At 54.1% G+C, this 27,363-nt stretch overlaps 1 protein-coding gene across 2 annotated transcripts; it reads right to left on the bottom strand.

Annotated features, from left to right (window-relative positions):
• Nucleotides 1–1,381: 1,381 nt before the first annotated feature.
• On the bottom strand, nt 1,382–26,654 carry FGD2 (FYVE, RhoGEF and PH domain containing 2). Of its 2 annotated transcripts, none has more exons than XM_039467807.2 (16): nt 26,399–26,654; nt 23,211–23,442; nt 20,914–20,991; nt 20,121–20,269; nt 18,214–18,370; nt 17,898–18,036; nt 17,295–17,353; nt 16,964–17,110; nt 16,137–16,229; nt 10,910–10,989; nt 10,793–10,823; nt 9,994–10,086; nt 8,975–9,106; nt 4,653–4,799; nt 2,803–2,949; nt 1,382–2,461 (listed from the first exon to the last, which is right to left on the bottom strand). In XM_039467807.2, exons 1-16 carry the CDS (start codon nt 26,464–26,466, stop codon nt 2,246–2,248), a joined length of 1,968 nt encoding a protein of 655 aa, XP_039323741.1. In that variant the 5' UTR covers nt 26,467–26,654; the 3' UTR covers nt 1,382–2,245. The 2 variants fall into 2 exon arrangements, with proteins under 2 accessions (XP_039323741.1, XP_039323742.1); XM_039467808.2 differs by having other exon boundaries at nt 8,975–9,028.
• Between the last annotated feature and the right edge of the window lie 709 nt (nt 26,655–27,363).

Raw genomic sequence — 27,363 nt, 5'->3', positions numbered from 1 at the left:
CGATCTGTAAATTACAGCTCAGTAAACCTAACAATGGTAATACAAAGGCTGTGTACCTCCCTTCCCTCTCCTGACTGCTACCTCATTTTGCTCCACAGCGAAGCCACTCCCCATACTCCCACTCAGACTACCCCCCTGGACAAGCTTAGGTACCAGTGCTGCAGAATTGACTCTGCTCTTACCGAGCCAGCTGCCGTCAGCATCATTAGCGAGTTTTAAAATGCTGATGCAGGCCGGGTGCAGTGGCTCACGCCTGTAATCTCAGCACTCTGGGAGGCCGAGGCAGGTGGATCACCTGAGGTCGGGAGTTTGAGATCAGCCTGGCCAACACGATGAAACTCCATCTCTACTAAAGATACAAAAATTACCTGGGCGTGGTGGCGTGCATCTGTAACCCCAGCCACTCGGGAGGCTGAGGTAGGAGAATCACTTGAACCTGGGAGGCAGAGGTTGCAGTGAGCCGAGATGGCGCCACTGCACTCCAGCCTGGACAACAGAGACTCCACCTCAAAAATAAAAATAAAAATAAAATGCTGACGCCGTCCAGGCATGGTGGCTCACACCTATAATCCCAACACTTTGGGAGGCGGAGGCAGGAGGATTGCTTGAGCGCAGGAGTTTAGGGTCAGTCTGGGCAACATAGTGAGACTCCATCTCTACAAAAATTTTAAAATTAGCTGGGCGTGATGGCATGCACCTGTGGTTCCAGATACTCAGGAGGCTGAGGAAGGAGGATGGCTTGAGTCCAGGAGGTCAAGGTTCCAGTGAGCTATGATCACACCACTGTACTGCAGCCAGGGTGACAGAGCAAAACTGTCTCAAATAAACAAACACCCTACAGGAGGGAAGTAGCCTCAGGTTGGAGACAGGCAAGCTGCTGGGCCCAAAACCTATGACTCATCCATGCTTCCTCCTTCCAGAGCAGAGCTCATGCTGATAGCAGCTGAGGGTGTTCCCGCCAAGGCTGGGGCCACTCCATCTGGCTTGCTGAACACTGCCTCCCCCTGGTGGTGTCTTATGAAAAAGCATCCTCGCCCACCAGACGAGTGGGAATGAGGGGACAGGGACGCTCCTCCCGTCCCCCTTCCTCCCACCATTCACGTTTTCCCTCTTGTCTTCCCAGCTTTCTTCACTCTCTTTCCCTCTCCTTGCCTTCTCCTCACTCTCCACCCCTTTCTGCTTGCCTCATTGTTCTGCTACATGACGGGAAGAGCTTTGACCTTGGTTCCCTGGGTTAAAACCTGACTCTGGCATCTACGAGCTACATGACCTTGAGCCAATTACTAACCCTCTCTGAGTCGGTGTCCTCATCTGGAAATAAGGATAACACTGGATGGCAAAGTGACATAATCCACATAAAACACTCTGCACAGAGCCTGGCCCAATAGATGTTGATGATGTTTATTATTACGATCATGCCTGGACTTGCTAGGGGCTCAATGATCGGTCGTGGTAGTTTGCTTTCTTTAGGCTTCATCCCAGGTAACCCAGGCTATGTATTAGACTCCAGTGGGCACTCTTAAAAAATATGCATGCACCAGGTGTGGTGGCTCCTGTAATCCCAGCACTTTGGGAGGTGGAGACGGAGGTGGGAGCATCGATTGAGGCCAGGAGTTTTAGATCAGCCTGGGTAACATGATGAAATCTCGTCTCTACAGAAAAAAAAAAAAAAAATAGCCAGGCACAGTGGCACACACTTATAGTCCCAGCTACTTGGGCGGCTGAGGTGGGAGGATCACCTGAGCCCGGGAGATCGAAGCTGTAGTGAGCCATGTTTGTGCCACTGCACTCCAACCTGGGCAACAGAGTGAGATTCTGCCTCAAAAAAAAAAAAAAAAAAAAAGAACGGGGGTCTCCCCCATCTCAGACCAATCAATTTACTATGTGCTTTTCACCAGTACTCTTTAAAAGCTCCCGGGAGACACAATGAGCAGCCCTGACTGAGAACCACACTAGGGTGACCAACAGTCCGGGGTCGCCTGGGGCTTTCCCGGTTGGGGACCATGACCCAGGAGCCCCCTCCCCGCAAGGCAAACTGAGACACTTGTTTGTCCCGTTTGTAGAAAGGAATGGACCCATATTTTCTGAATTGCAGATCGGGACACATGGCCTGGGCGCAGATGGCTGAATCAATTCTGTGAAAGCACCGCTTGGGGCGGTGGGTCACTGAGGCCACAGGGTCAGTCTGTGGCAGGAGCTGGGTGCAGGGTGGGGAGAGGTGGGCAGAAGAGTGGCTGGTAGTGGCTCAGTCGGACAGGTCCGTGTCGTTGGGCCAGCTGGGGCTCCAGCCGCTGGCCGCCCGCTCCATGGCCTTCACCCAGCGGCTCTTCAGCTCCTCCGTCTCCGCCTTGAAGGTGTAGAGCTGGCCTGACTGCTGTAGCTGGAAGACCCGAGGGTCCCCCTGGGGCCCAGCAGTCACCTGGTAGCCCAGCAGGGGGATGGAGGTGTGAGCCCGAATGTCCTGCAGGGGAGGAGAGAGCAGTGGGCCACTGTCCCCATCAGTCCTACTGCCGTAGATAGCCTTCCTGAAGGCAACAGCCACGCACGTGAGGCTCACACCCCAAACCCCCATGCAGGGGAAAGGAAAAGGAGAGAACTGGCTGCCCCTTAGGACAAAGCAGTGGTGACCTAGAATCAGGGCCCAGTTCTGAAACCTACTAACCCTGAGCCTCCAGGATACCACATCCTCATTGGGCCTCAGTTTCCCTATCTGACATAGGGAGCTAGCAGCACTCACCCCCGACCCCCTTCACACACACACTGTGGGAAGGCCGGGGCCTGGGGGGCAGGTGGTGGCCTTACCTGGGGGGCAGCGTAGATATAGAGCACCAGGGGGTCATCCCGAGGGATCACACACCAGCCCCGGGGGCCGCTCTTGCCCCACTTGTCCCCAGTGAGCTGCAGGAAGCTGCACATCAGGCTCTGGTCGGGCGCGGCCGAGGACCCTTTCTAAAACCAGAAGGAGGGACTGTCAGGGAACAGCGCAGCCGCAAGTGTCAGATGTTGGTCTAGAGCCGGCGTCCCCAAACTTTTTACACAGGGGGCCATTTCACTGTCCCTCAGACCGTTGGAGGGCTGCCACATACTGTGCTCCTCTCACTGACCACCAGTGGACGAGGTGCCCCTTCCTGAAGTGCAGCGGGGGGCGGGGGGGCGGATAAATGGCCTCAGGGGGCTGCATGCAGGCCTGCTGTAGTTTGGGGACGCCTGGTCTAGAGGCTTGGCAATTATTATCTCCAATCCTTACAGTAGTACCGCATGGAGGGGTTCTTTGTCCCTGAGGCTCAGAGAGGTCGCATCAAGTGCCTGTGGTTACACAGCTAGCTGGCCAGTGGCAGAGCGGCAGCCAAACCCCAGCCTGCCTGACCTGCCTTGTGGGTGCCCATAGCGGACGGGTGCCAGGAGGGTGCCCGGAGCTGCTCCAGGGAACAGAATTGGGCCCTGAGAAGGGGCCGAGCATCTCTAGGGGCAGGCTGTGGGGCAGATCCTGGGCAGTGACTGGGCCTGGAAGGATGTGGAGGATTGGAAAGTGGGTAGACGTCCATGAAAAGAGGCCAACTTTTTTTTTTTTTTTTGAGACAAAGTCTCGCTCTAGTTGCCCAGGCTGGAGTGCAATGGTGGGATCTTGGCTCACTGCAACCTCCACTTCCTGGGTTCAAGTGATTCTCCTGCCTCAGCCTCCCAAGTACCTGGAATTACAGGCATGCACACCACCATGTCTGGCTGAGGTTTGTTTTTGTTTTTGTTTTTGTTTGTATTTTTAGTAGAGATGGGGTTTCGCCGTGTTGGCCAGGCTGGTCTCCAACTTGTGACCACAGGTGATCCATCCACCTTGGCCTCCCAAAGTGCTGGAATTACAGGTTTGAGCCACTCTGCCTGGCCAAAAGAGGCCAACTTGAACTTGGGAGTGAATCTCAGCTGGCATAATCTGGGAGCCTCTCCCGCCTCCCAGGGACAGTGGGATGTCAACCTGGCCTTCATGAGGGAGGGGCAGTGGACGGTGGTAACCGATGCTGGGCTGGTTGGCATTGTATTTGTGGTGCTTAGCTGAGCACAGTTGTACCCCCATAGGGGAGCACCTGTCGGGGCAAGTTTGGCTCAGCGAGGCCCCCAGGGCAACAGGCAGAACATGTGTGGCTGAGGTTGGAGGGCTGGCTCCTAACTTGCTTGTGGTCTTGGGCAAGTCACTTCTCCAGCCCTGGGCCTTCATGAGATAAGACTGAGTGACCCCTGGAGTCCCTTCCAGTTAGAGTGGAATCTCTCCAATCTGTCTGACCTGGAGCCTCAGTGTTCCCATCTGTAAAATGGAATCAGTGACACCAGCTCTCATCACCCTGGGACTGTTAGGGCAGGGCATGGTGACATGAACAGGAGCTGTCCAGAGGGGCCATACTGTTGGATGGGGACAGACATAGCGGAAGGGCAGAAGAGTGTAGACGACAGCCTGCGGCCAGAGGGTACCTCCATCTGGTGACAGGCTCCTGGGCTGTGGGGAGGAGCCTGGGGGCTGTGGGCAGAGAGAGGAGGGAGGGTGTGACCACGGCTGGCGTGCTCCTCGGCATTGGACAGTGCCAGCCCAGGGCGGTTGCCAGGCACACATTCCCTGAATGGAGGGGAGGACGGATGGTGAGCGTGGGGACAGTGGCCCTCACCTCCAGGATGCCCCGCCTCTTGTCCTCCCTGGCCTCTGGGAGCACGTTTCCGGTGAGGAAGGTGTAGCAGTGGAAGCACACTCGGCTGGGCCTGTTGTCGTTGTATTTCAGCTCCGCCCGGTAGTCGGAGCACCTGGCACACACCACCTGAGGAGGACACGGGGGCGCGTGGCTGAGACCAGGCACCCGAGGGCCGCGCTCCTGCCTTGGCGGGGAGGTGGGGGCATGAGAGCAACCAGGGGCAGGGGGAGGAAAAGTTTCTTTTTTTTTTTTTTTGAGACAGAGTTTCGCTCTTGTTACCCAGGCTGGAGTGCAATGGCGCGATCTCGGCTCACCGCAACCTCCGCCTCCTGGGTTCAGGCAATTCTCCTGCCTCAGCCTCCTGAGTAGCTGGGATTACAGGCACGCACCACCATGCCCAGCTAATGTTTTGTATTTTTAGTAGAGACGGGGGTTTCACCATGTTGACCAGGATGGTCTCGATCTCTCGACCTTGTGATCCACCCGCCTCGGACTCCCAAAGTGCTGGGATTACAGGCTTGAGCCACTGCGCCCGGCCGGAAAAGAAAGTTTCAAGAGAGGAATGGAGGCAGAGCGGGGACGCTCCCCAACGCCGGTGAGGCCCAGCTGCCTGGAGACTGCAGTGTGTGGGGGAGCTCTTAGGCTGGGGGTTTAGGAGCCGGCACCACCTCAAGGGGCGTAACTTCTCTTCCCTCCGGGTTCCCGCCACGTGAGGGCAGCTGTAAACCCAAGGGGCTTGCTCCAGACAGGCCGCTGGCATCTGATTCCCTTTTCCAAGTGCTGCCCTCTGCCATCTCACCTGACTCTCCCAAAGAGCCCACCAGGCAGGCAGGGTCCAGCTTTTGTGCTCTCCTGATCCCGAGAGCAGTACTGTTAACTGCAGACAGGCCCTCCACAAACAGGGTGTGTCTTTCAAGTGCCGCAGTTTAGCTTTAAGATTTCATGCAAACTGCCGGGCATGGTGGCCCACGCCTGTAATCCCAGCACTTTGGGAGGTCAAGGCAGGTGGATCACAAGGTCAGGAGTTCGAGACCAGCCTGACCAACGAGGTGAAACCCCGTTGCTACTAAAAATGCAAAACTTAGTGGGCGTGGTGGCGCGCTCCTGTAATCCCAGCTACTCGGGAGGCTGAGACAGGAGAGTCGCTGGAACTCTGGAAATGAAGGCTGCAGTGAGCCGAGATTGCGCCACTGCACTTCAGCTGGGGAGACAGAGTAAGGCTGTCTCAAAAAAAAAAAAAGATTTATGCAAACTTTGTATTCTGCCCCATCATGGAATCAAGTGTGTTTTCATCTAAAAAGGGTGGGCTGGTCGTTTTTCATGGGTGCTCTGTGGAGCGGGGCCCAGTCTCAACCCACCACGAAGACGTCCCCCAAAGGCCAACGTGGATCGTGCCGGAAGACCGGGTAAAAGGGGCCTGGGAAGACTCAGAGAGGAACAGTGGGTGCTGCAAGGCATGACTTCGCGGAAGGCTTGGCATTAGTGGGAGCCCAGATGTGGGCTTGGAGATGGAGGGCAGGAAAAAGGGGCAGAGGGAGGAGTGTTGTTCATCAGGCGGCACCAGCCCTCAGGGAGCTCCTCTCTGTGCCAGGGCATGGCCTGGCAGGGACCTGGAGAAGGCCTGGCCCTGCCCCACCCTCATAAGGATTCCCGTCTGGCAGGCAGGGGAGACAGAAACTGGCACCTGAACCACCGAAAGGGTGACTCACTGGCTCAGCAGGCACGAAGGTCTGCATGGGCACGAGAACCCACGGTGAGGGCACAGCCCCGCACGGGGCTCCCGCGACCTTAGGAGCATTTAATTTTCTTAGTGAGAGATTTCCATGTTTAAATATAATTGGTAAATATTTTTTCCTCCACCAACTTTTAATTTTGAAAAATTTCAAACCTACAGACAAGTTAACAAATAAGACAATGATAAATTCACCCATTATTAACATTTGTGCCGCATTTGCTCTCTGTCTCTGTATGTATTTTATTTGTTCTGAACCATTTGAGAATAAGGTACAGTCATCTTGACACCTTAAATATGTAGCTAGCATCTCCTAAGAACAAGGGCATTCTTCTACCTATCCACAGTCTCATGGTCACTTAGTGGGTGTCGTGGCGTGCTCCTGTAATCCCAGCTACTCAGGAGGCTGATACAGGAGAATCGCTGGAACCCTGGAAGTGAAGGCTGCAGTGAGCCGGAATTTCACTCAGGGAATTTCACATTGATACAATATTATTATTATTATTATTTTATTTTTTCGAGACAGAGTCTTGCTCTGTCACCCAGGCTGGAGTGCAGTGGTGCCATCTCAGCTCACTGCAACCTCCACCTCCTGGGTTCAAGTGATTCTCCTGCTTCAGCCTCCGAAGTAGCTGGGATTACAGGTGTGCACCACCATGCCCGGCTAATTTTTGTATTTTTAGTAGAGATGGGGTCTCACCATGTTGGGCAGGCTGTTCTTGAACTCCTAACCTGAGGTGATCCACCCGTCTCGTCCTCCCAAAGTGCTGGGATTACAGGCGTGAGCCACCACGCCCAGCCGATACAACATTATTACCTAGATATGTTGCATCATCAAATTTCTCCCAATGGTCCCAAGAACGACCTTGGTAGCTTTAATTTCCCCCAGCCAAAATCCAAGCAAGGACATCATACATTTAATTTAGTTGTCAGAATATTTTCTGTCTGAAGCTGGAAGGCAGCTACCTGGATGTTGTTATTCTTTGTGCCTCTTTCTATTTCACTATTTTAAAGTAATTTTTAAGGAATTACCTGCAGTCACACGTGTAAATCGATTCAACTCTTATTTAAAGACATGAATCACCAGGAGCAGTAGCCAATCCCCACATCGTTTCTATTTGGCTTTGGGATATAACTCATCACTGACATCTGAATGCAGGTGCGTCCTCAGCCCTAGAAATTGACTGTGTCCTGATTGCAGTTTAACACATTTTGGGGACACCTCCCTGACTGGCCCCAACCTGTCCAGCTAGACTCCTCCTGTCCTCTGGAGGTCATCAGAGGCTGAGGTTGTAAAGGGCTTCTCTGTTTGCAGAGTAAACCGAGGGGGCTGTGATGTCAACAGAGAACAGCTCAAGTACAGCAGAAGCTTAAAAAGCAAAGCGAGATCTGCCTCTGATAACTGGGACTGGGTTGATAAGGGGAAGAACTGACGTGGACACACCCTCCTCAAGAAGCTGGTAGCTCACCCGCACAGGATGCCCTGCCTGAGCTATTGAGGAGGGGAAAGAAAAAGAAGAAAAGGGAAGGGAGAGAATATGTTTTGGTCAAATCCTCACGGACACCCTGGAGGTAGGGTTCATGGTCCCCATGGTGGAGGTAAGGAAACTGAGGCCTGAAGCAGTGGGCAGAGTTAGCAACAGAACCCAACAGGTGCCAGGGCGCTCAGGACTTGCCGAGAAGAGAGGCCCGCTAGCAGAGGCAGGTAGAGAAAAGAGGGTGACAGGGGTAGATGGGTGGGTGGGTACATAAAGGGCATGGGTCTGGTGAGGTGGTGGGGTAAGGCCTGAGGGGGTGCGGGGCTGGATGCCCCCCACCCTCCCACTAGAGTTGGAGACAATTTCCTAGCTCTAGGTCTCAGGGTCGTGGAAAATGACGGTAAGAAAGCAGGTAAATTAATAGGATCAGCTTTGGGGTGCCTGGAGCAGTAATTGAATCTCACTGGGCCTCATTTTCCCATCTATAAAATGGGAGAATAGCAGCCCCCTGAAGTGTGCTGTGAGGGCCAGATGAGGTAGTAACACCCGTGCCTGGCCCAGAGCTAATGCCTAATGCCACTGGGCTGCACTGGTAGAAGCCAGCAGATTTGGCCAGGATGGGGAAAAGCAGGGCCTGAGCTGCAAGAATGGAGGCCTGGGTGGGGCAGGTGAGGCCTGGGTGGGGCAGGTGAGGCCTGGGTGGGACAGGTGAGGCCTGGGTGACACAGGTGGAGGCCTGGGTGGGGCAGGTGAGGCCTGAGTGACACAGGTGGAGGCCTAGGTGGGACAGGTGGAGACCTAGGTGGGACAGGTAAGGACTGAGTGACACAGGTGGAGGCCTAGGTGAGACAGGTGGAGGCCTAGGTGGGGCAGGTGGAGGCCTAGGTGGGGCAGGTGGAGGCCTAGGTGGGACAGGTGAGGACTGAGTGATACAGGTGGAGGCCTAGGTGGGGCAGGTGGAGGCCTGGGTGGGCAGGTGGAGGCCTAGGTGATACAGGTAGAGGCCTAAGTGGGGCAGGTGGCAGCCTGGGTGGGGCAGGTGGTGGCCTGGGTGGGGCAGGTGGAGGCGGAGTGCCCGAAGAAGTACTCACGTAGCCGCAGGCCCGGCAGTGGTGGCGGCGGCGCGTCAGGGCGTTGAAGGGCTCCTGGCAACGCATGCACATGGTCACCATCTTGTCCCGGACCCATTGCGGTGCCCGGAGGCCCAGCTCCTCAGACTGCAGCTGTGGGTTAAGGCCCCTGGTGACCCTCTTTGTTCATCCTCCAAGGACTTGGGGCCCCCTGCCCACCTGCTTCGGCAGGGATTCTGTGTATTGGGCTTCCCTGGGGCTTCCGCAGGAAGCTGGCTGACCTGATGGAGACCTTCTGATAGGATAGTTACTATTATTCCTAACGTACAGGCGGGGAAGCAGGCCCAGAGAGGTCAAGTGACTCGGCAGGCTAGCGTGGAGCTCAAATCTGAACTCACACTACAGGTGTCCTCCCCGGCCCCTACCGCACTCTCCTTCCATCTTCCCCAAGACTTTACATTTCTCAGATTCTTTCTTTCTTTCTTTCTTTTTAAACAGAGTTTCGTGCTCATTACCCAGGCTGGAGTGCAATGGCGCGATCTCGGCTCACCGCAACCTCCGCCTCCTGGGTTCAGGCAATTCTCCTGCCTCAGCCTCCCGAGTAGCTGGGATTACAGGCACGCGCCACCATGCCCAGCTAATTTTTGTATTTTTAGTAGAGACTGGGTTTCACCATGTTGACCAGGATGGTCTCGATCTCTTGACCTCGTGATCCACCCGCTTCGGCCTCCCAAAGTGCTGGGATTACAGGCTTGAGCCACCGCGCCTGACCTGTTTTTCAGATACTTTCAAACCCAAACCCCTACTGCCCTCTGCAGCTGGAACTGCAGAGAGATGAAGCCCTTCCCCATGACAGCTGTGCTAACGGGGATGCTCAGGCGCTGAGTTGGGGGATGCACTGACAGGGTTTCCCCAGGTCCCTTCAGTCTCTCCTGGCAGGTGACCCTCCCTGTCCCTCCCAGCTGGTACAGGTAGAACAGAGGGAACAAGCTCTGCGTGGGCTGGTGGCTCCAGCAAGGGATGAAGAAGGCCTCGTTTACCTCCTGTTCCTGCGTGTCTCCCTCAGGCCCCTGGGCAGCAGCCTTGAAGGTTTCATTCCGCTTCTCGATTTGGTCAATGGCTGCCTCGAAGGCCTGAGGTGCAGGGAGGACAAGGGTTGGGGGCTTGAGGAGTGGGAGGGAGGGGCTGCTCCTCTGCCCATCCATCCGTACATGCAACAGACAGGGCTGAAAGCCCACTGAGTGCCTGGCACTGGATTCTTCACACGCACGGGCTGCCTTAGGTGAGGAGAAACTACCAGCCCCAGATTACAGGTGTAAAACCTGAGGCTCAGAGAGGGTAAGTGACTGGCCCTGGACTGCCCAGCTAGGCAGTGAGAAGCAGCAAGATAGGAACCCAGATCCATCTCCAAACTGCCACAGACTAGCTCTTTAGGAAGAGCAGGAAGCCGCTGGGCACATGCAGGTGCGGGAGTGTGCACACAAACACTCACACACAAAGACACATACATACATGCACACACATGCATGAATACACACAAGCATAGACACACAAACACACGTACACACATACATGCACACACACACAGACACAAGCACACAGACATGCACACACAGATGCACACACATGCATACACACATGAACACACACACGCGCACATACACGAGCATTCCTTCCCCCCCCCCCAGTTCCCCCCCTCACACCACTCCCTCCCCTTCAGCCCCGATAGGCTAGGGTCAGAATCCCACGAGCTTCAGCATGATAGTCCATTAATGCGAAAGAAAAAAAGGAAAGAAAGAAAGAAACAAGACTCCCGGAAGCCCCGGAGCGTTCCCATACCTGCATCCAGGAAGTCATTTCCTCCTGGGACCTGCTCGGAAAGTGAACACAGGTGTTGAGGAGAGCAGCCCCTCCCCGTTTTCCCGCCTGGCCCGGCCTCCGCCCCAGCTCCTTTACCGGGCTTGCAGCTCCAGGGTGCGCTGCTTCCCGGACACCAGGAAGGAGTGGGGGAACTCAGCATCCATCAGCTCCCGCACCTGCAGCAGGAGGGAGGCAACCAGTTCAGACGTGTCCTACCCCAGGTCCCAAGGCACAGCACTGTGGAGTGGAGGGAGGTGGCTTGAGCCCAAAGGTTAATTCAAATTTGACGGACGGGGACGCAGAGCTTGTTCACTACCTCCCTAATCCTGTTGAGCCGAGCAAATTCTCCTGCAACTGGGCCTTGCTCCAAGCAAATGGGACCTATGGCACCGCTAAGTTGACCCAGTGTGAGGGGGAGATGACAATTTTTGACAATGGCTTCAACAAAAAGGGAAATTGGATTTCAAACCTGGATGAGTATATGAGGGTTCATTGTGCCATTTTCTTGGCTTTAAATTTTCCATAATAAAACGTTAAAGAAAATAATATTGGCCGGGTGCAGCAGCTCATGCCTGTAATCCCAGCATTTTGGGAGGTCAAGGTGGGTGGATCACTTGAAGCCAGGAGTTTGAGACCAGCCTGGGCAATATGGGGAAACCCATCTCTTCTAAAAATACAAAAATTAGCTGGACATGGTGCACATGCCTGTGGTCCCAACTTCTCAGGAGGCTGAGGCACAAGAATCTCTTGAACCCAGGAGGTGGAGATTGCAATAAGCTTAGATCACACCACTGCACTCCAGCCTGGGTGATAGAGGGAGACCCTGTCTCAAAAAAAAAAAAAGAGAAAAGAAAAGAAAAGAATCTTCACATCAATCTTTTTTTTTTTTTTTTTTGAGACGGAGTTTCGCTCTTGTTGCCCAGGCTGGAGTGCAATGGCGCGATCTCGGCTCACCGCAACCTCCGCCTCCTGGGTTCAGGCAATTCTCCTGCCTCAGCCTCCTGAGTAGCTGGGATTACAGGCACGTGCCACCATGCCCAGCTAATTTTTTGTATTGTTTGTAGAGACGGGGTTTCACCATGTTGACCAGGATGGTCTCGATCTCTTGACCTCGTGATCCACCCGCCTCGGCCTCCCAAAGTGCTGGGATTACAGGCCTGAGCCACCGCGCCCGGCATTCACAGCAATCTTAAGAAGCAGATATTATCATCCTCATTTGGAAGATGAGGAAATAGATGCTCAGAGAGGGCAAGAAATCTGCCTGAGGTCACACAGCATCTAAAGGGCAAAAGGATTCCCTTCCAGATTTTCAGCCCCCATGAAAAGATGAAAGAACATCTATTTCCATCCTACTCCCAGAGGCCTGTAAGCACACTTCCCCCAGACAGTGTAGAGAGAGATTTGTAACAGGTCGAGAGCACAAGAGCCTCTGTGTGCGGGGACTTCAATGCCACTGAATTCCTCCAACACTTGAGCTCCTCTGCCGCCTCCCTGCCATGTGATGGCCAGGTCTTTGCATACTTCCGGGGCGGCTCACCATAACTCAGAGAGCGCTGTGCTCCAGAAGGGGTTGATGTGATTTGGCCTCGATGCCCTTGGCAGTGGGGAGCCAGTTATGTGGAAAGAGGTGTTTGGGAAAGAGCACCCAGCAGCTCAGCTGTGTGCAAGGAGTGAGGGGCTGGATCTGGGCAAAATGGGACACACCTGTAGCCCAAAGGCCAGTGATGAAGCAACATCATAAATGGTCCAGGCCTGCCCGGGTGCACTGGAGAGAGAGAAGAGGCTTCTAATCGGGTCAGGGAGAGGGGAAACAGGAAAAGAAGAGGGAAATCCAAGGTTTACAGTCCAGAAGTAGGAAGAAATACCATGCTTTTGACAGAAAAAAAAGGGAACTGGGGGCTCCGGACCTGAGGGTCCAGGCTGCCCCTGGGATGTTCATACAGAAGGTTTCAGCAGGAGTTTCCTGAGCTCTGCTGAGCTGAGCCTCAACCACTCTCCCCAGGTCTGGGTCAATTCAGTCCCCTGCTAGTCGATACAGTACCTTTGTTCATTAGAAAGGGACAGCCTTCCTCAAAACACTTTACTGACATCTGTTGGCAAACTGGCTTAATATCTAGACACTGTTGGAACAAGACATTTGACTGCCATCTGCCGGACAACTCTTACTATAAATATATCATCTACGATATTGTATCATAGGCTGCTAATCTGCAGTTGGGTGCAGAAGACATCCTTAGGTGAGGTATGTTTGTGCAGTGTACAACCCGCACAACTGTACATGGAGCCTCTGGGCATGTGTGTCCACACCTCTTCTTTCTTCCCAGGCTGCCCCTGTGTGGGATGGCAAAATACTAAGATCAAGTCAGACCTTGGGGAGAATCCACTGCTGTGAACTAGGAAGGAGGAGGCCAGGGAGCCATATGCCAATGGGAACCGTCATGACGGTTAAAGGCAAGGTTTGCCTCCAAACCTCAGACTCAGAAAATGGTTCCTGCACAGATGTAAGGTGAGTGGACAGCTCTGCACCTGCTAGGCCCACGCCGTCCAGGAGAGGGTGCCGTGCGGCCGCTGGAGTCAGACTAGCAGACTCCAGAAACGCAGGACGCACAGGGCTGGGGAGCCCTCAACACACAGCCAAAGCTTCTGATGCTCTCAGGCGTGGCTCTCTCTGTTTTCTCTGACTCTGTTTTGGTTTCTCTGTTTCTTAGCCTCCCTCTCTGTCGATCTCTATATCTCTATGCCCGGGTCTCCGACCGTCCTTCGGCAGGGCCGCCTGTCTCCATTTCTCTGTCCGCAGCTCTCTATAAACCTGCTTTTCTCAGCCTCATTCACCACAGACTCCAGACACACAAGACTGCACACGCCCTGATCTACAGGACATTCTGGCCCCTTCAGGATGGAAAGCTGGATGCCAGGGCCGCGGCTGCACTCCTCAAAGACCTCAGACAGCCCGGGTGTGGGGTGAGCTGGGAACCCATGTTCCCTCATCAGCCTTCATCATTCCCAGGCTGCACCCCAGCCCCAGGCCCTGGATTGCTCCAGATGCCAGGTAACCCCAGTCAGGAGCAGGGGTAGGGCTCTTTTGCCGGGGTCCCTAGAGGGGAGAGCATTCTGGTCAGTTCCTGCCCACAGCTCCCTATCGGAGCTGAAAGGGGTGAGGGTGACGGGGAATGGGGGAAGGGAAGAGTGCCGGGATGGGCAGGACCAGACCTCTGCTTCTTTCAGCCCCAGCCCTCAGGACACACCAGGACTCAGGAGCCAGCAGTGATGGGTGGTTGGGAAGCCTCTCTGGCTGTGTCCTCCACAATGCCAGAAATCCCACCAGGGGCTTTAACCCCCTCGATCGAAGCCTTCATAGGCGACAGCACAGTGCGGTGATTAGATGCAGAAGCGCCAGCCTTTGTTACGCCTGCCTCTAAATCCTGGTTTGGTCACTCGAACTAACATTTGCAATGCGACCTTCAAGCAAGTTACTTAAGTCAGACAGGTTTTCCAGGGCCTTGGTTTTCTCATTTTAAAAAATGGGACTAAAACTGCAGATACACTCACGCACAGGCGGGCTGTACCAGGCTATTCACTGCAGCCTCGTTTGCAGCCGCTGACAGCTGAACACACTCTTAGTGTCTCTCAGCAGAAGGCTGGTTGAAGAAGTTCTGGAGCATTTGCACAGCGGGGTGCAACACAGCTGGGCAGAAGGAGGAGGAAGCTCTCAAGTGCCTCAGTCTCCAGCATTTGCAGTTAGTTAAAAAAAAAAAAAGCGAAGTCCAGAAAAATGTGTAGAGTATACCACTGCTTCTGGTATAAATGAAACAATCCTATTATATATTATTTGTTTGCTAGGCGAAGCCCACTTCTGGAAGACCTTGCAAGACGCAAAGGCCGCCTTCAGGAAGGGGGTCTAAGGGACAGAGTGGGGAGGAGACTTCCATGGCATACATTTTTTATATTGTTCGATTTTAGAATGTGTATACTATAGATTATACTTTTTAAGTAGTAAAATTATATTTTTTGAGTCGTAAAAATCTATCATCTATCTATCTATCTATCTATATTTTTGAGATGGACTCTTGCTCTGTGGCCCAGCTGGAGTGCAGTGGCATGATAGTTCAAGTGATTCTCCTGCCTCAGCCTCCTGAGTAACTGGGACCACAGGCGCCCGTCACCACGCCTGGCTAATTTTTGTATTTTTAGTAGAGATGGGGTTTCACCATGTTGGTCAGGCTGGTCTCAAACTAACTGACCTCGTGATCCTCCCACCTTGGCCTCCCAAAGTGCTGGGATTACAGGTGTGAGCCACCGTGCCTGGCAAAATCTAAAAAAAAATTTAAAAGATAAAACACAGAGTGGGTGTGGTGGCTCACGCCTGTGATCCCAGCACTTTGGGAGGCCAAGGTGGGTGGATCACTTGAAGTCAGGAGAGACCAGCCTGGGCAACGTGGTAAAACCCCGTTTCTGCCAAATATACAAAAATTGGCTGGGCATGGTGTCGAGAACCTGTGGTTCCAGCTACTTGGGAGGCTAAGGCAGGAGAAATGCCTGAACTCCAGAGGCGGAGGTTGTAGTGAGCCGAGATTGTGCCATTGCACTCCAGCCTGGGCAACAGAATGAGATTCCATCTCAAAAAAAAAAAAAATCCAGGAGATTCTAACAGACCCTGCATCTTGGCATCCTGGGGCGGTTAGGAGGATCTGATGGTCCCCCATGGGGACACCCAGTCAGTGGGCGTCATGATGGACTACTGCTCATTTGCCACAATCTCTGGATGAGGTCGATGGGGACACACAAGCCAGCCGCTGTGCTGGCACTGGAGACCTCTCCTACTCAAAACATGATCTGTGCTCCTGCAGTATCAGCATACACTGCCCAGGACACGTCTCATTTCATTTAATTCTCACTACCCTGCAGGTGGGGTCAGTTGTCAGTCCATCTTAGCTGGGAACTGGATAGAAATGCAGGTTCTCAGGCCGCCCCAGATCTCCCGACTCAAAACCTGCATTTTTACAAGACGCCTGGAGGTTTTGTGCACACATTAAAGTTTTCGAATCAGCGGTATAAACAGTAGGGAAAGCAGAGAAAGGCGCCGAGTTGGCTCGTGGACTGCCCCAAAGGGAGGGCCAGGCCTGTGGGGAGCTGGGGAGGACTGGTCAGGAGGCTGGGAACCCAGATGGGAGAGCTCTCGCCCCACACTCTCCCACCTCCAGGTTTGCCCGGGCCCTGCGAGGGTTTGGTTCTCTGATTGGAAACCTGGTGGGCCCCTCCTGTTACTACCTGTACTCCGTCCCGCCCTTGGGGTGGAGCCAGTGGTGTGCAGGGGGCCTCTCACCTTCATCCCGGCCACGTCGATGCGGGTCCTCACCTGGAACTGGGCGCCCACCTGGATCACCCTGGGCACACAGTACAGCAGCATGTTGTTAAACTGCAGGAGACACAGGCATGAGTGCGCGGTGGCAGGGACAGGAAGGACCACCGGTGGGGCTTCCCCGAGGGTGGGCTGAGCACCACTGGACCCCCTTCCTCTTTGACCAGAGTCTGGCCAGCTCACGGGACGTCAGAGGTGATGATGTAGGTGATGAGGAAGGGGCTGCCAAGCTCCCAATCCCCCTAGGATTGTTATGGAAGGGCCACCCTACCTGTGGGCATCAAGGGACCACAGCAGACCTCAGAAACCTACAAGGCCTTTCTCAACAGGGGCTCAGGATGGCAGGGGTTTATAAAAGGTTCTAGCTGCCTCCCCCAGGCCTCCAGGCAGGACCACCTTTCCAGATCTCAGGAGATCCCCTGGCTTCTTCCGTGCAAACCCAGGGCAGTTCTTCCTAGTAGCTAACCTTACTCCCTCCTGCTGTGCTCTCTCTAGAGCACGGATTAATACCACAGGCTTTGGAGTTCAAACTCACAGACTGAGTTCAAACTCTGATTCTGTTGCTTCCTACGACACGTCTGGGAAACCTGTGGGTTGGAAATCTCCGAGGCTTGGAGGCAGCAGGTGACCTGTCCAAAGTCACCTGGGTGCCAAAGCAGAAAAGGACAGAGAAGCGGTCTCTTCCCTGTCCCTCCGCAGTGCCAGGTTGAGGCCAGGCAGCATGACTCGGGCCAGAGTGGTCCATGGACTTCCCTCACCAGTTTGGAGAGGGGCTCCCAGCACATCCCTACCAAGAAGAGGTAGCGCTCTAGGGGGTCGCTGCGGCGGAAGGAGATCTTGAGGACCGGGCCCTCACGGAGCAGCGTGTTGGAGGGGTCTACGATGTCATCCTCGAGGCCCAGGCGCTGGTACACCTCCCACAGGTCTTGCAGCCGCTCCTGGGGGATTGGGTGCATCCTCAGCCAAGGCTGGGCAGGGCTCACCTGCTTCTGGAAGGCTTGCCTTGTGGGGACGGGGACGGGGTATGAGAGCGAGGGCAGCAGTGGGTGGGTGTCATGGGTGGGACCAGGCTGAGACCTGCAGGGAGGGGGACAGGGCCCCAGGGAAGGGTGGGCTGCTCACCATCTCGGTGATGGCTGCATTGGAGTGTTGGGCAGCTGAGAAGATCATGTCCAGAGCCTCTGAAAGGGGCAGGGCCAGAGTTCATACCCTAAGAATCTGGGGCTGGTGGCTGGGGCTGGAGGTCCTTGAAGTTCAACAAAGTACCCTCAGGACCTGCCACAGCAGCCCCCAGGAGCAGCCTGCCTGTGCAGCCCAGCCATGGGGTGTCTGAATGGTGGGAGCCCCCCAGGGCTGAGAGACTGGAAGCCACTGAAAGTTAGCCATTTGGTGTTTGGCTTTGGTGACTCTCACTGCTCCCCAGAACAAGCCAGACCTAGAGGGTGTAATGGAAGGAGCATGGGCTTTGGCATCATACAGGCATGGGTTCAAGTCCCGGCTCTGCTACTTTCTGGCTGTGTGACTTTGAGCAAGTCACTAAACCTCTCTGGGCCTTAGTGTCCTCATCTGTGAAAAATGGCTAATGGTATGGATAATGAGTATGCAGCACCAATGGTTGATGTTGATGACTGATGGTGGTCATAACCATTTTAGCAGGAGCTCAATAACTATATGGGAATGGCTTGGGCCTCCCCAGCCCCCTGGGACCCCTGGGGGTGTCCTCACTCTGGGCGTCGGCCCGGTCTGGGGCCTGGGCTGGCAGCTTCTGCACGTACTCCTTGAGGAGCAGCTCGTAGCGTGGAATTCTCTGCACTGGTTCCAGCATGTGGTGCTGTAGGGTCAGGCTGCCTGAAGCCTCGCTGCTCTTGGGGAGAGATTGGGGGAGTGACAGGGAGAGAGTGAGAGCAGGGAGCTGGATCAGGCTGCCCCTGAGGGCCAGACGAGTGGGCAGGGGCCTGTGGAAGCAGCTGAGCCTGGGAGATGCCCTAAATCACTCGGGCTGGGAGCGGCAGTGCTGACTGCAGCCCTGCCCCCGCCTCACCTGGATGCGAGCGAGGATCTCCTGGAAGAGTGGAGACTTGTCGGTCCAGGTGGCCAGCAGCTCAGCTGCTCGCTCAAAGTTCTTGACATACTCACTGTACATCTTCAGGAAGGGGGCCAGCTTCTGGATCACGTCGCCGATGCGGGGGGTGGCTGTCCTGCAGGAAGGCCACAGGGATTGCCCTCAGCCTGGTGACCTCCTCTTGACCCTAGGGAGGGCCAGGTGAGGCCAGGCTCCCTGAATCCCCCAAAGCAAGCTTTCCGTGGCAATTCTGGGTGCGGGCGGGGTGCAGGGGTGTCATCCTCCACGCGTGTACCCCTCTGCTCCTTAGACTGTGAGCTCCCCGAGGGCAAAGGCTGTTCTGGTCCCAGATTGGCCTCATCCACAAGGCCCAGCACAGGGCCCACAGCAGGTGTTCAGTGACTGCTCCGTGCTCCATTATGTAACAAGAATGAGGGCCACCTGCCAAGCACTACCCAGGACGTGCCATTCGTCTCATTCCACGTAATTTTCACAACCCTGAAGGTGGGGACGGCCACTAGCCCATCTTAGAGGTGAGGAAGTGGAGCCTCAGAGGGGTGAGAACTTCTCCAGGATTGGCTGGGTCCAGTGGCTCACACTTGTACTCCCAGCACTCTGGGAGGCCCAGGCAGGCAGTTGGCTTTCCAGGAGTTCAAGACCAGCCTGGGCATCATGGTGAAACCTCATTCCGTGCCCCCCAACCACAAACTATATATAGAGTTTAATATATATATAGTGTATATAAATGTTTTAAGCAATCAGGACATACATATGTTTTAAAGAACTTCTCCAGGATCATCCCATGGCGGGGCTTGCCAGAGCAGAGCAGTGAGGAGCCACAGCCGGGGTGTGGGGCTTCCTGAGTCTGACTCCTGGAATGTGCCACTCATGCTGGCTGTGTTTCTGGGCGAGTCACTTAGCCTTTTTGTACCCTAATTTTCTCATTGAAAAAAATTGGAATGATGGCAGGTGATCTCATAGGGTTATTCTTTTTCTTTCTTTCTTTCTTTTTTTTTAAAAGACAGAGCAGGGTTATGCTCTCTCACCCAGGCCGGAGTGCAGTGGCGCGATCATGGCTCACTGCAGCCTCGACTTTCTAGGCTCCAGCAATCCTCCAACCTCAGCATCCTGAGTAGTTGGGGCTACCGGTGCCTGCTACCACGCTGGCTAAGTTTTGTATTTTTGGTAGAGATGGGGTTTCACCGTGTTGCCCAGACTGGTCTCAAACTCTTGAGCTCAAGTGATCCTTCCATCTCAGCCTCCCAAAGTGCTGGGATTACAGGCGTGAGCCACCAAACCTGGCTGTTCTTTTCTTAAAAAGGAAAAAAAAACAATTTATTATAAACGTTTTAAGCAATCAGTACATCGCTAGGTTTAACAGTTACTAACATTCTTCTTTGCCAAAGCTCTTAAAGGATATCCTAGACTTCATGGCAAACTATATGAGGCAGGTAATTTCACTGCTAACTGCTTTAGTGGCCATCTCTGAAAACAAGAGGGTTTCCTGGTAACCATGATGCCATCATCACACGGAAGGCTGATGTGAAGAGTGAGTGAGTTACGGGTGGAAAGCCCAAGGCCAGGCATGTAGGAAGCCCTCAGTTAGCACTGGCTATTTTCACTGTCCCCAAAATCACTTGATCACTTGGCCTGACCAGGACCTGATCCACCCCCTTCCCCAGGAAGCAGTCTGCACACACACAGCCTCTCAGGGCCCATTCACCCAAGCCGCTCGCGGTGCAGACAGACCAGCCCCCCGGGAGGAGACTGTTGTGGCATACAGCAAGGGCCTGGGTCTAGAAGGTTGAAGCCAGTGCCTGGGGGCTCCCCACCTCCACCCCGCCAGGGCTGTGGTCTGGGGCTCAGGGCTTCCCGGTGGACCTCACCAGTCGTCCAGACGCCGCTGCAGCTCTGGGAGGAAGAACTGAGAATGGAATTGGTAGATGGAGGAGATGTTGGAGAAGATGACCCTGACCACGTCCTCAGGGAAGGCCTTGCTGCTGCGGGCCGCCCTCAGCAGCTCCTGGAAAAACACCTGTAGCCGCCAGCACTGGTCACTCACTGCAGAGACAGGGAGCCACCCACACACCGGCCCGGGGGGAACCGGGGTCCCACCCAGCCTCCTGCATGCTTCCACCTCCCCGGTCTCCCGGCATCCTCACACCAACCCTGGGAAGAGAAGGCAAGGGAGGTTGTGTTCTGGCCACTTTACAGATGGGCAAGGCAAAGCCTAGAGATACAGGGACTTGGCCAAAAGCTGGCAGCCGATGAATGTCATAAACAGGCCCAACTTGGGTCTGCGGAGGTCTCGGACTTTATCAGACCAGAGCTCCCTGTGGGGATGAGTAACCCTCTAGCCTTAGGGCTCCTTAAAAAGTGTGAAAGGTAAGATCATGGTGAGATCGTGGGGGTGAGGATGACAGATGAGGGTGCTGTCCAGGCCTGCAAGGGCCAGCTGGCGTGTTCTCTGCTGTACAGGGGCCAGCCTGGGTACCATGCACAGAATGGGGAGTGCTGCTAACATGACCTCCTGATTCTATCCCAACCCCAGCCAGCGAGGCCAAAGGGCTAAGACTTCCTGGAGTCAAAGTCCAAGCGAACAGGATGGGAAGGCTAAGCAGGGGCGGGGTGAGGAGATCCAGGACTGAGGCACTGGAGGGGGGTGTCCTGGCCACTGACCTGGTCTAGCAGGTGGAGGCGTGCCACATAGGCCTGCTCTGTCTCCAGCAGCTCCTGGACGATCTTCTTCTCTGGGTCCTGCAGAGGATTGGAGGTGAGAGAAGGAGAAGTCTTTGGTCTCCTCTGATGGGGACCTTAGTTCAGTCTCCAAAGTTGCCACAGAGAAGCACACCTCCTGGGATTCATGCCCCTCCCCTCTACCCCCCAACCCCCTCCCCACAGTGCATCTGCGCCAGCCTTGAGATGGCTTTCACAGAGAATGCGGCTGAGTAAGGCTGTGCCAGTTCTCGGCCTTAGCCTTAAGAGGCCTGGAAGCTTCCACCTGTGCTGTCTTCCACCAGACCTCTTGATGTGAACCACTACATCAGGGGGTCTGGCAGCTCTGATAGGGAGACCTTGTGGACAGGCCACGTGGAGAGGAGAGGCCCGGAGAATACATGGAGGAATGAGCCCAGCCCTGCCAGCATCCCAGCTGAGCCCCGTCTTCCAGCCGCCCCCGCCCGGATGCCAGGCTTGCGAGTTGATCTGTCTTGGGCATCCCAGCCCCAGCCACCATCTGATTGCAGCTACTTGAGAGACCCTGTTAGGAACTACATTGTGCTCTCCAACCAAACGTTGAAGCCGTAACCCCCAAATGTAAGTGTATTTGGAGATGAGGCCTTTGAGGAGGTCATGGAGGTTAAATGCAATGGTAAGAGTAGGGCATTAAACTGGTAGGATCTATGTCAGACGAGGAAGACACACCAGGGATGACAAAGAAATGGCCGTGCAAGGACACACTGAAAAAACAGCCGTCTTCAAGCCAAGAGCAGAGACCTCCCCAGGAACCAAACCTACAGGCACCTTGAACTTGGCCTTCCAGCCTCCAGAACTGTGAGAAAATAAATGCCTGGTGTTGAAGTCTGGGGTACTTAGTTATGGCAGCCCAAGCAGAATCATACAGACTCCTGAGTGAAGCCAGTAGAAAAACCTCCCTGCAGCATCTCAGCCAACTCACAAAATGCAAAACATAATAAATGGTTACATTCAGCCCCAATTTTTTTTTCTTTTTTTTTTGAGACGGAGTGTCACCCAGGCTAGAGTGGAGTGGCAAGATCTCAGCTCACTGCAACCTCTGGCTCCCAGGTTCATGCGATTCTCCTGCCTCTGCCTCCCGAGTAGCTGAGATTACAGGCATGTGCCACCATGCCCAATTTTTGTATTTTTAGTAGAGACGGGGTTTCACCATGTTGGCCAAGATGGTCTCAATTTCCTGACCTTGTGATCCACTTGCCTTAGCCTCCCAAAAGTGCTGAGATTACAGGCGTGAGCCATGGTGCTCAGTCACTTTTTTTTTTTTTTTTTTTTTTTTTTTTGGCAGAGTCTTGCTCTCTCACCCAGGCTGGAGTGCAATGGTGCAATCTCAGCTCACTGCAACCTCCACCTCCTGAGTTCAATCAATTTTTCTGTCTCAGCTTCCTGAGTAGCTGGGATTACAGGTGCCCATCACCACGCCCAGCTAATTTTTGTATTTTTAGTCAAGACAGGATTTCCCCATGTTAGCCAGGCTGGTCTTGAATTCCTGACCTCAGGTGATCTGCCTGCCTCGGCCTCCAAAGTGCTGGGATTACAGCTGTGAGCTACTGCAGTTGGCCAGCCATCACATTTTTGAGTGATTTGCTCTGCAGCGATTGAAAACCAGGACACATTACTATAACCACCATCCCCATTTTGCAAATGAAGAAACTGTGGCACAAAGAGACTCAAGTGACTTGCCCAAGGCCACACAGTCAGGAAGCAGACATGCTGGGACGTGCCTCCAGGGAATTTGGCTACACAGTATCTGCGTGCGAACCCTTGAACACTGCAGATGAGAAAACTGCAAGCCACAGAACAGATCAGACCGGGCTTTAGTCTAAGGGCAGGAAAATTCGCACTCAGATGTCTATTTCTAGGTTGGGGTTGTTGTCTCCTCCAGTGGGTAAACTGAGGTCCCACCTGAGCAAGGAACCAGGTTCACAAGATGGAGACTGTTCCGAGCTGTGTGGCCTTGAATAAGTACCTTAAACTGTTAGTGTTCAACTTCCTTGCCAAAAAACTCCCACATGAGGGAATCACAAAGGAATCCAGCACGGTGCATCATAGGCAGTTATATCAAAGGCCATTAAGATTGGGAAATTTAGCTCCCAGCTGACATCTGGTTGCACGAGACCCCCTCTTGGGGAACTGCTGGATCTGGCTAGGGGAGAATGTGTGGAGGGGAGGTCAGGGGGAGCTCCCTACCCCAGAACCACACCTCTACCCCAGCCCTCAGGCACCTGCGTCCCCGATCCTGGGAGGGTCCCAGGCTGGCAAGATTTCCTCCAGGCTCCACTGGACAGTTTGTTCTTCAGGGAGCTCAGGTACTTCCTGCTGACTGTCCAGGGCTCAGACTCCATGGCCTCCCTGACATTCAGCTTCTCCAGTGGTCCTGGGGACTCGGGAGGCCTGCACCCAGGGCCGTGATGCACATCCTCTAGCCTGTGGTCTCTGGGTGCTCCTCCTGGGGTCCTGAGGAGAAGAGACAGACCTGAGAATTTCCTGCCCGGAGACCAGGGAAAACAGCAGCAAGTCCCTGGTGTGGATCTGGGTAGCCTGGCGCAAATCCGCAGGGCAGGGGCCCCTGAGTGCTAAGGGAACACTTGGGAACATGCTAAGTAAGACTTTCACTTCTCTCCCAATACATTCTTGGAGGGAACTCAGTGTTCAAAATGAGTCAGGGTGGACTGTATTTTATTTTCTGGGGAACTACATACTTCCTTGTTTAAAATGAAGCCACAGTGTCCAGGAATCCTCCTTTCTGTGTATAGGAGTTTTTAAGTGGTTACCCCTGGATCAACCTCACCTTTGGACCTCACCTCTGTTTTCAGGTTCCACATTAGTAATCTATACGTCAAGGGAAGGTGGGAGCCACAGAACTATCTAAAGTGAAAGCAGGCCTGCAAAAGCTGGGGGTTCTCAATAGGACTGACACCCTCCACACATCCAGAAGCAGGGGGAGCCAGCCCAACAGCAGATTTTCTGTTCTCCCAGGGATGGGCCTTCATAGGGCAGCTTTATTACCCCATGTACTGGGTTCTTCAGACCAGTCAAATTCTTTAGATAACAGAATATCTAAAGAATATTCCACCCTTGCTGAATATATCCAGCATTGCCCTCGGTGTGGAAAGACTCATGATGACAGTGTAGGGGAGGCATACTTATGAGAAAGACAGGCTAGGAAATGGAAGGCCAAACAAATGTGAAATCTCCAAAACTCCGTGAGAAAGGTTTTCATTACCTATATTTTGCAGTTAAGGAAACTGAGGACTTGACAGGATAAGTAACATGCAGCTTGGAAGTAGCAGTGGTGGGATTCAAATCAGGTGACTGCTTCCCCAGCCTTCACCCTAACCTGACCCTCCCCACTTGAGTAAAGGAGAAACAGTTCCTCAGAGTCAAAGTGACTTGCCCCAGTTGACACATTTGGGTTTGTGGCAGCAAGAGCACTGGGACCTAGTGCTATGTGGCTACTTCCAAGCTCTCCCAGCCCTGGTTCCTCAGCCCATGGTTCTGCAGCTCATGGGAGTAGCTGGCTCTCAGGCTTTCTGTTCTACATTTGGTTTTAGGTTCTGCATTTCTGTCCTAGTGCCCCTGGCCAGTTTCAGTTTCCTCTTTGCCCCTCAGTTTCAGATCAGCTAAGGTGCTAGAGACCTCATAAGGAAGCCCAGGCCAAGGCAGTTGGCATGGGTCCCCTCACTCAGTAAGGGGTGGCTCTCACCCTCTTGACGACACCTGCTGGGACCTCACTCCCGTCTAAGGGCTACCAGCTCCTGCCAGGGGTGTGGCCTGGGCAGAGCACAGCATGCTGAGGGGCTCCACCCCAGTGTGCCTACTCCATGTCAAGCACGTTGAATTAGGTGGTGCCATCCACCCCACACTCAAGGGGGTGGTGGGCCAGGAAGGCGTCACTTAAGAGCTGTCCTTGGTGCTGAATAGGGTGAGCTTGGCAAAGACCCCGGAGAGAAAGGGGAGAATCACCCAGCTCAGGAAGTTGAAGACTTCTAGGTGTCCATCTCTGCCATCTCCATCCTGAAGCCTACAGGAAACGTTGCCTGCCATGAGTGCCCTCAATACAGCATCTGGGTCATTCCTAGGACATCTACTGTCCATGATCATGGTTAGCAGGTGAGCTTGGCATCCAAAGACAGAAACACTTCCTCATCCTCTACGGTCCCTGTAGGATGCTGTGCTGTGCCACCCACGTCCCTCCTTCAGGAGTGAGGCCTCCCCACACCATCCCCACCAGCTGCTGGTAGTACTGGGGGCTGATGGGTAATTTACTGGCTGAGTCCCTCTCTGGGACTCACTCTCTGGAAGAGAGAGCTGCCTCACCCAGAGTCTCCTGTCCAGTCTACGTGGAGATACAAATACTCAGCCCTCTGCCTCAATTGGAACAACCAAGAGGCATCCCAGCCCCAGAGCTCCCTGGGACAGGCTAACCCTCTGTGGCAAGCATATTGCAGCTCAGCCTCTCCCCCTGCCCAGCCCTGCTTCCCTCATGCCCACAGCTGCTGTTTCCAAAAGCTCTCCCTGATAAACCACCTGAGGCAAACCTCCGTCTTAATCTATTTCCAGAAAACTCTACCTGGGACAGCCCCAACACAGTCTTGGGCTTAAAAAATGCCATAGGATGAATTGATAACCCCCCCGCCGCCCGCCCACATACTCCAGGGCTACCTATGACTCCACACATCTGGCCCAGCCCTTTCCCTCCAGACTTTGCTCCAGATACTTAACTTAAAGCACTTGGCACCCTCACCTCTCTGTGTCTCCATATCCTCATCTATAAGATGGGGACAGAAATAGAGTCTACCCCTGTTAGGCTGTTTGGTGATTAAATTAAATAAGTAAGGACATGAACTTAGAGTAGGGAGTCCCCCATCAGTAGGCTGACCATACATCCTGGTTTGCCTCATATAGTCCCAGTTTTCACTGTTATGCCCCCGCCACCAAATTTTACTAGTATTTACTTTCAGTTTCAATTGTGTGCCGAGTGATAAATTATACGGTTCTTCTAATCATAGGGAGTGAATGCTTGATAAGTATCAGCTACTGTTTCTGTGAGGCACTGGCGGGCACTGGGTCGGGTCCTGTGCCCACACATGGGCTTTGATCTGCCCACGCTTGCTCATAACCACACCTGTCTGCACTCTCACCCCTGCCTGGCTCATGGTGTACCACCAACACTCTCCCATGCTCTGAGGAATCCGTGACCGAGGGACATGGGGCTGCCCCAGCAGGAGGAGGGTCCAGGGCAGGGCCCAGGGAGAGAGCTGCTCGCTATGAGGGCCCAAGGTGGCCCTGGCCTTGCACCACACCTGGAAGCAGGAGGGTCTTGTGCTGCCCGAGGGCCCAAGGTGGGCAGAAAGGCTGGAGGGTGGCTGCCAGCCCACCATGGTGACCCTCCCACCCCAGCCGTCCATACCTGCTATTCTCAAACACAGTGACCAGGTTGGACACAGATGCCAGCTTCTCCTCACTTGACCCCTTCATCTTGCTGGTTTCCAGGGTGGTTCTCAGCTACCCTCGAAGCAGAGAGAGAGAACTCAGGCCAGCACACTTAGCTGCCCTGGCCTGGGACAGACAGGCTAAATCACCCACAAATCTGCTCTCATCTTTCTCCAGGGCTCAGCAGGCCTGCTCTTGGCTTCAGAGTGAAGAAAGAGGAAGTGGTCCCGGAGCTACAGCCCTTCAGGGGAAAGGCCAGCGATCCTGCAGTGGGAGGAGCCGGCTTGAGCCCGGCCTCTTCCTCATGGGGACTGACCTTTCACGCCTGTAGATCCCCATTCCAGAAGACATCTAATAGGGGACAACAGGGCCCAGAGGCAGTTTCTGGAGCCCAGTATGGGCTGGTCTAGTGGTCCACACCTGCAATTCCAGTGCTTTAGGAGGCTGAAGCCGGAGGATTGCTTGAGCCCAGGAGTTCAAGACCAATCTGGGCAACATAGTGAGACACTGTCTCTAAAAAAAAATTTTAAATGTCCACATGGAGCCAGACCCTTGGCTTGTTTCTTGGCCTGGTGGTTCCAACCAACCACACTTTCTCCCTCAGAAGGTCCAGTGGCTTTTACTTGGTCTCTTTCTTAGCACCTTCTTTTCTCCATCTGCCCCCACTCACAGCTGTAAGAAAACAGCTTCTTTTTTTTTCTTTTGAGATGGAGTTTTGCTCTTGTTACCCAGGCTGGAGTGCAATGGCACGATCTTGGCTCACTGCAGCCTCTACCTCCTGGGTTCAAGCCATTCTCCTGCCTCAGCCTCCCAAGTAGCTGGGATTACAGGTGTGCGTCACCATACCTGGCTAATTTTATTGTATTTTTAGTAGAGAAGGAGTTTCACCATGTTGGTCAGGCTGGTCCTGAACTCCTGGCCTCAGGTGATCTACCTGCCTCA

This window comes from Saimiri boliviensis, chromosome 4 (genome assembly GCF_048565385.1).
Source record: "Saimiri boliviensis isolate mSaiBol1 chromosome 4, mSaiBol1.pri, whole genome shotgun sequence".
NCBI lineage: Eukaryota > Metazoa > Chordata > Mammalia > Primates > Cebidae > Saimiri > Saimiri boliviensis.
This window is presented reverse-complemented; position numbering and strand designations above follow the sequence as displayed.

Coding starts and splice junctions, on each gene's coding strand:
- FGD2 (XM_039467807.2), bottom strand. CDS start 26,466: ATGAAGGGGTCAAGTGAGGAGAAGCTGGCATCTGTGTCCAACCTGGTC. Junction 10,824..10,909: donor ACCCTGGAGCTGCAAGCCCG/GTAAAGGAGCTG, acceptor CTTTCCGAGCAG/GTCCCAGGAGGAAATGACTT. Junction 2,462..2,802: donor ATATCTACGCTGCCCCCCAG/GTAAGGCCACCA, acceptor CCTCCCCTGCAG/GACATTCGGGCTCACACCTC.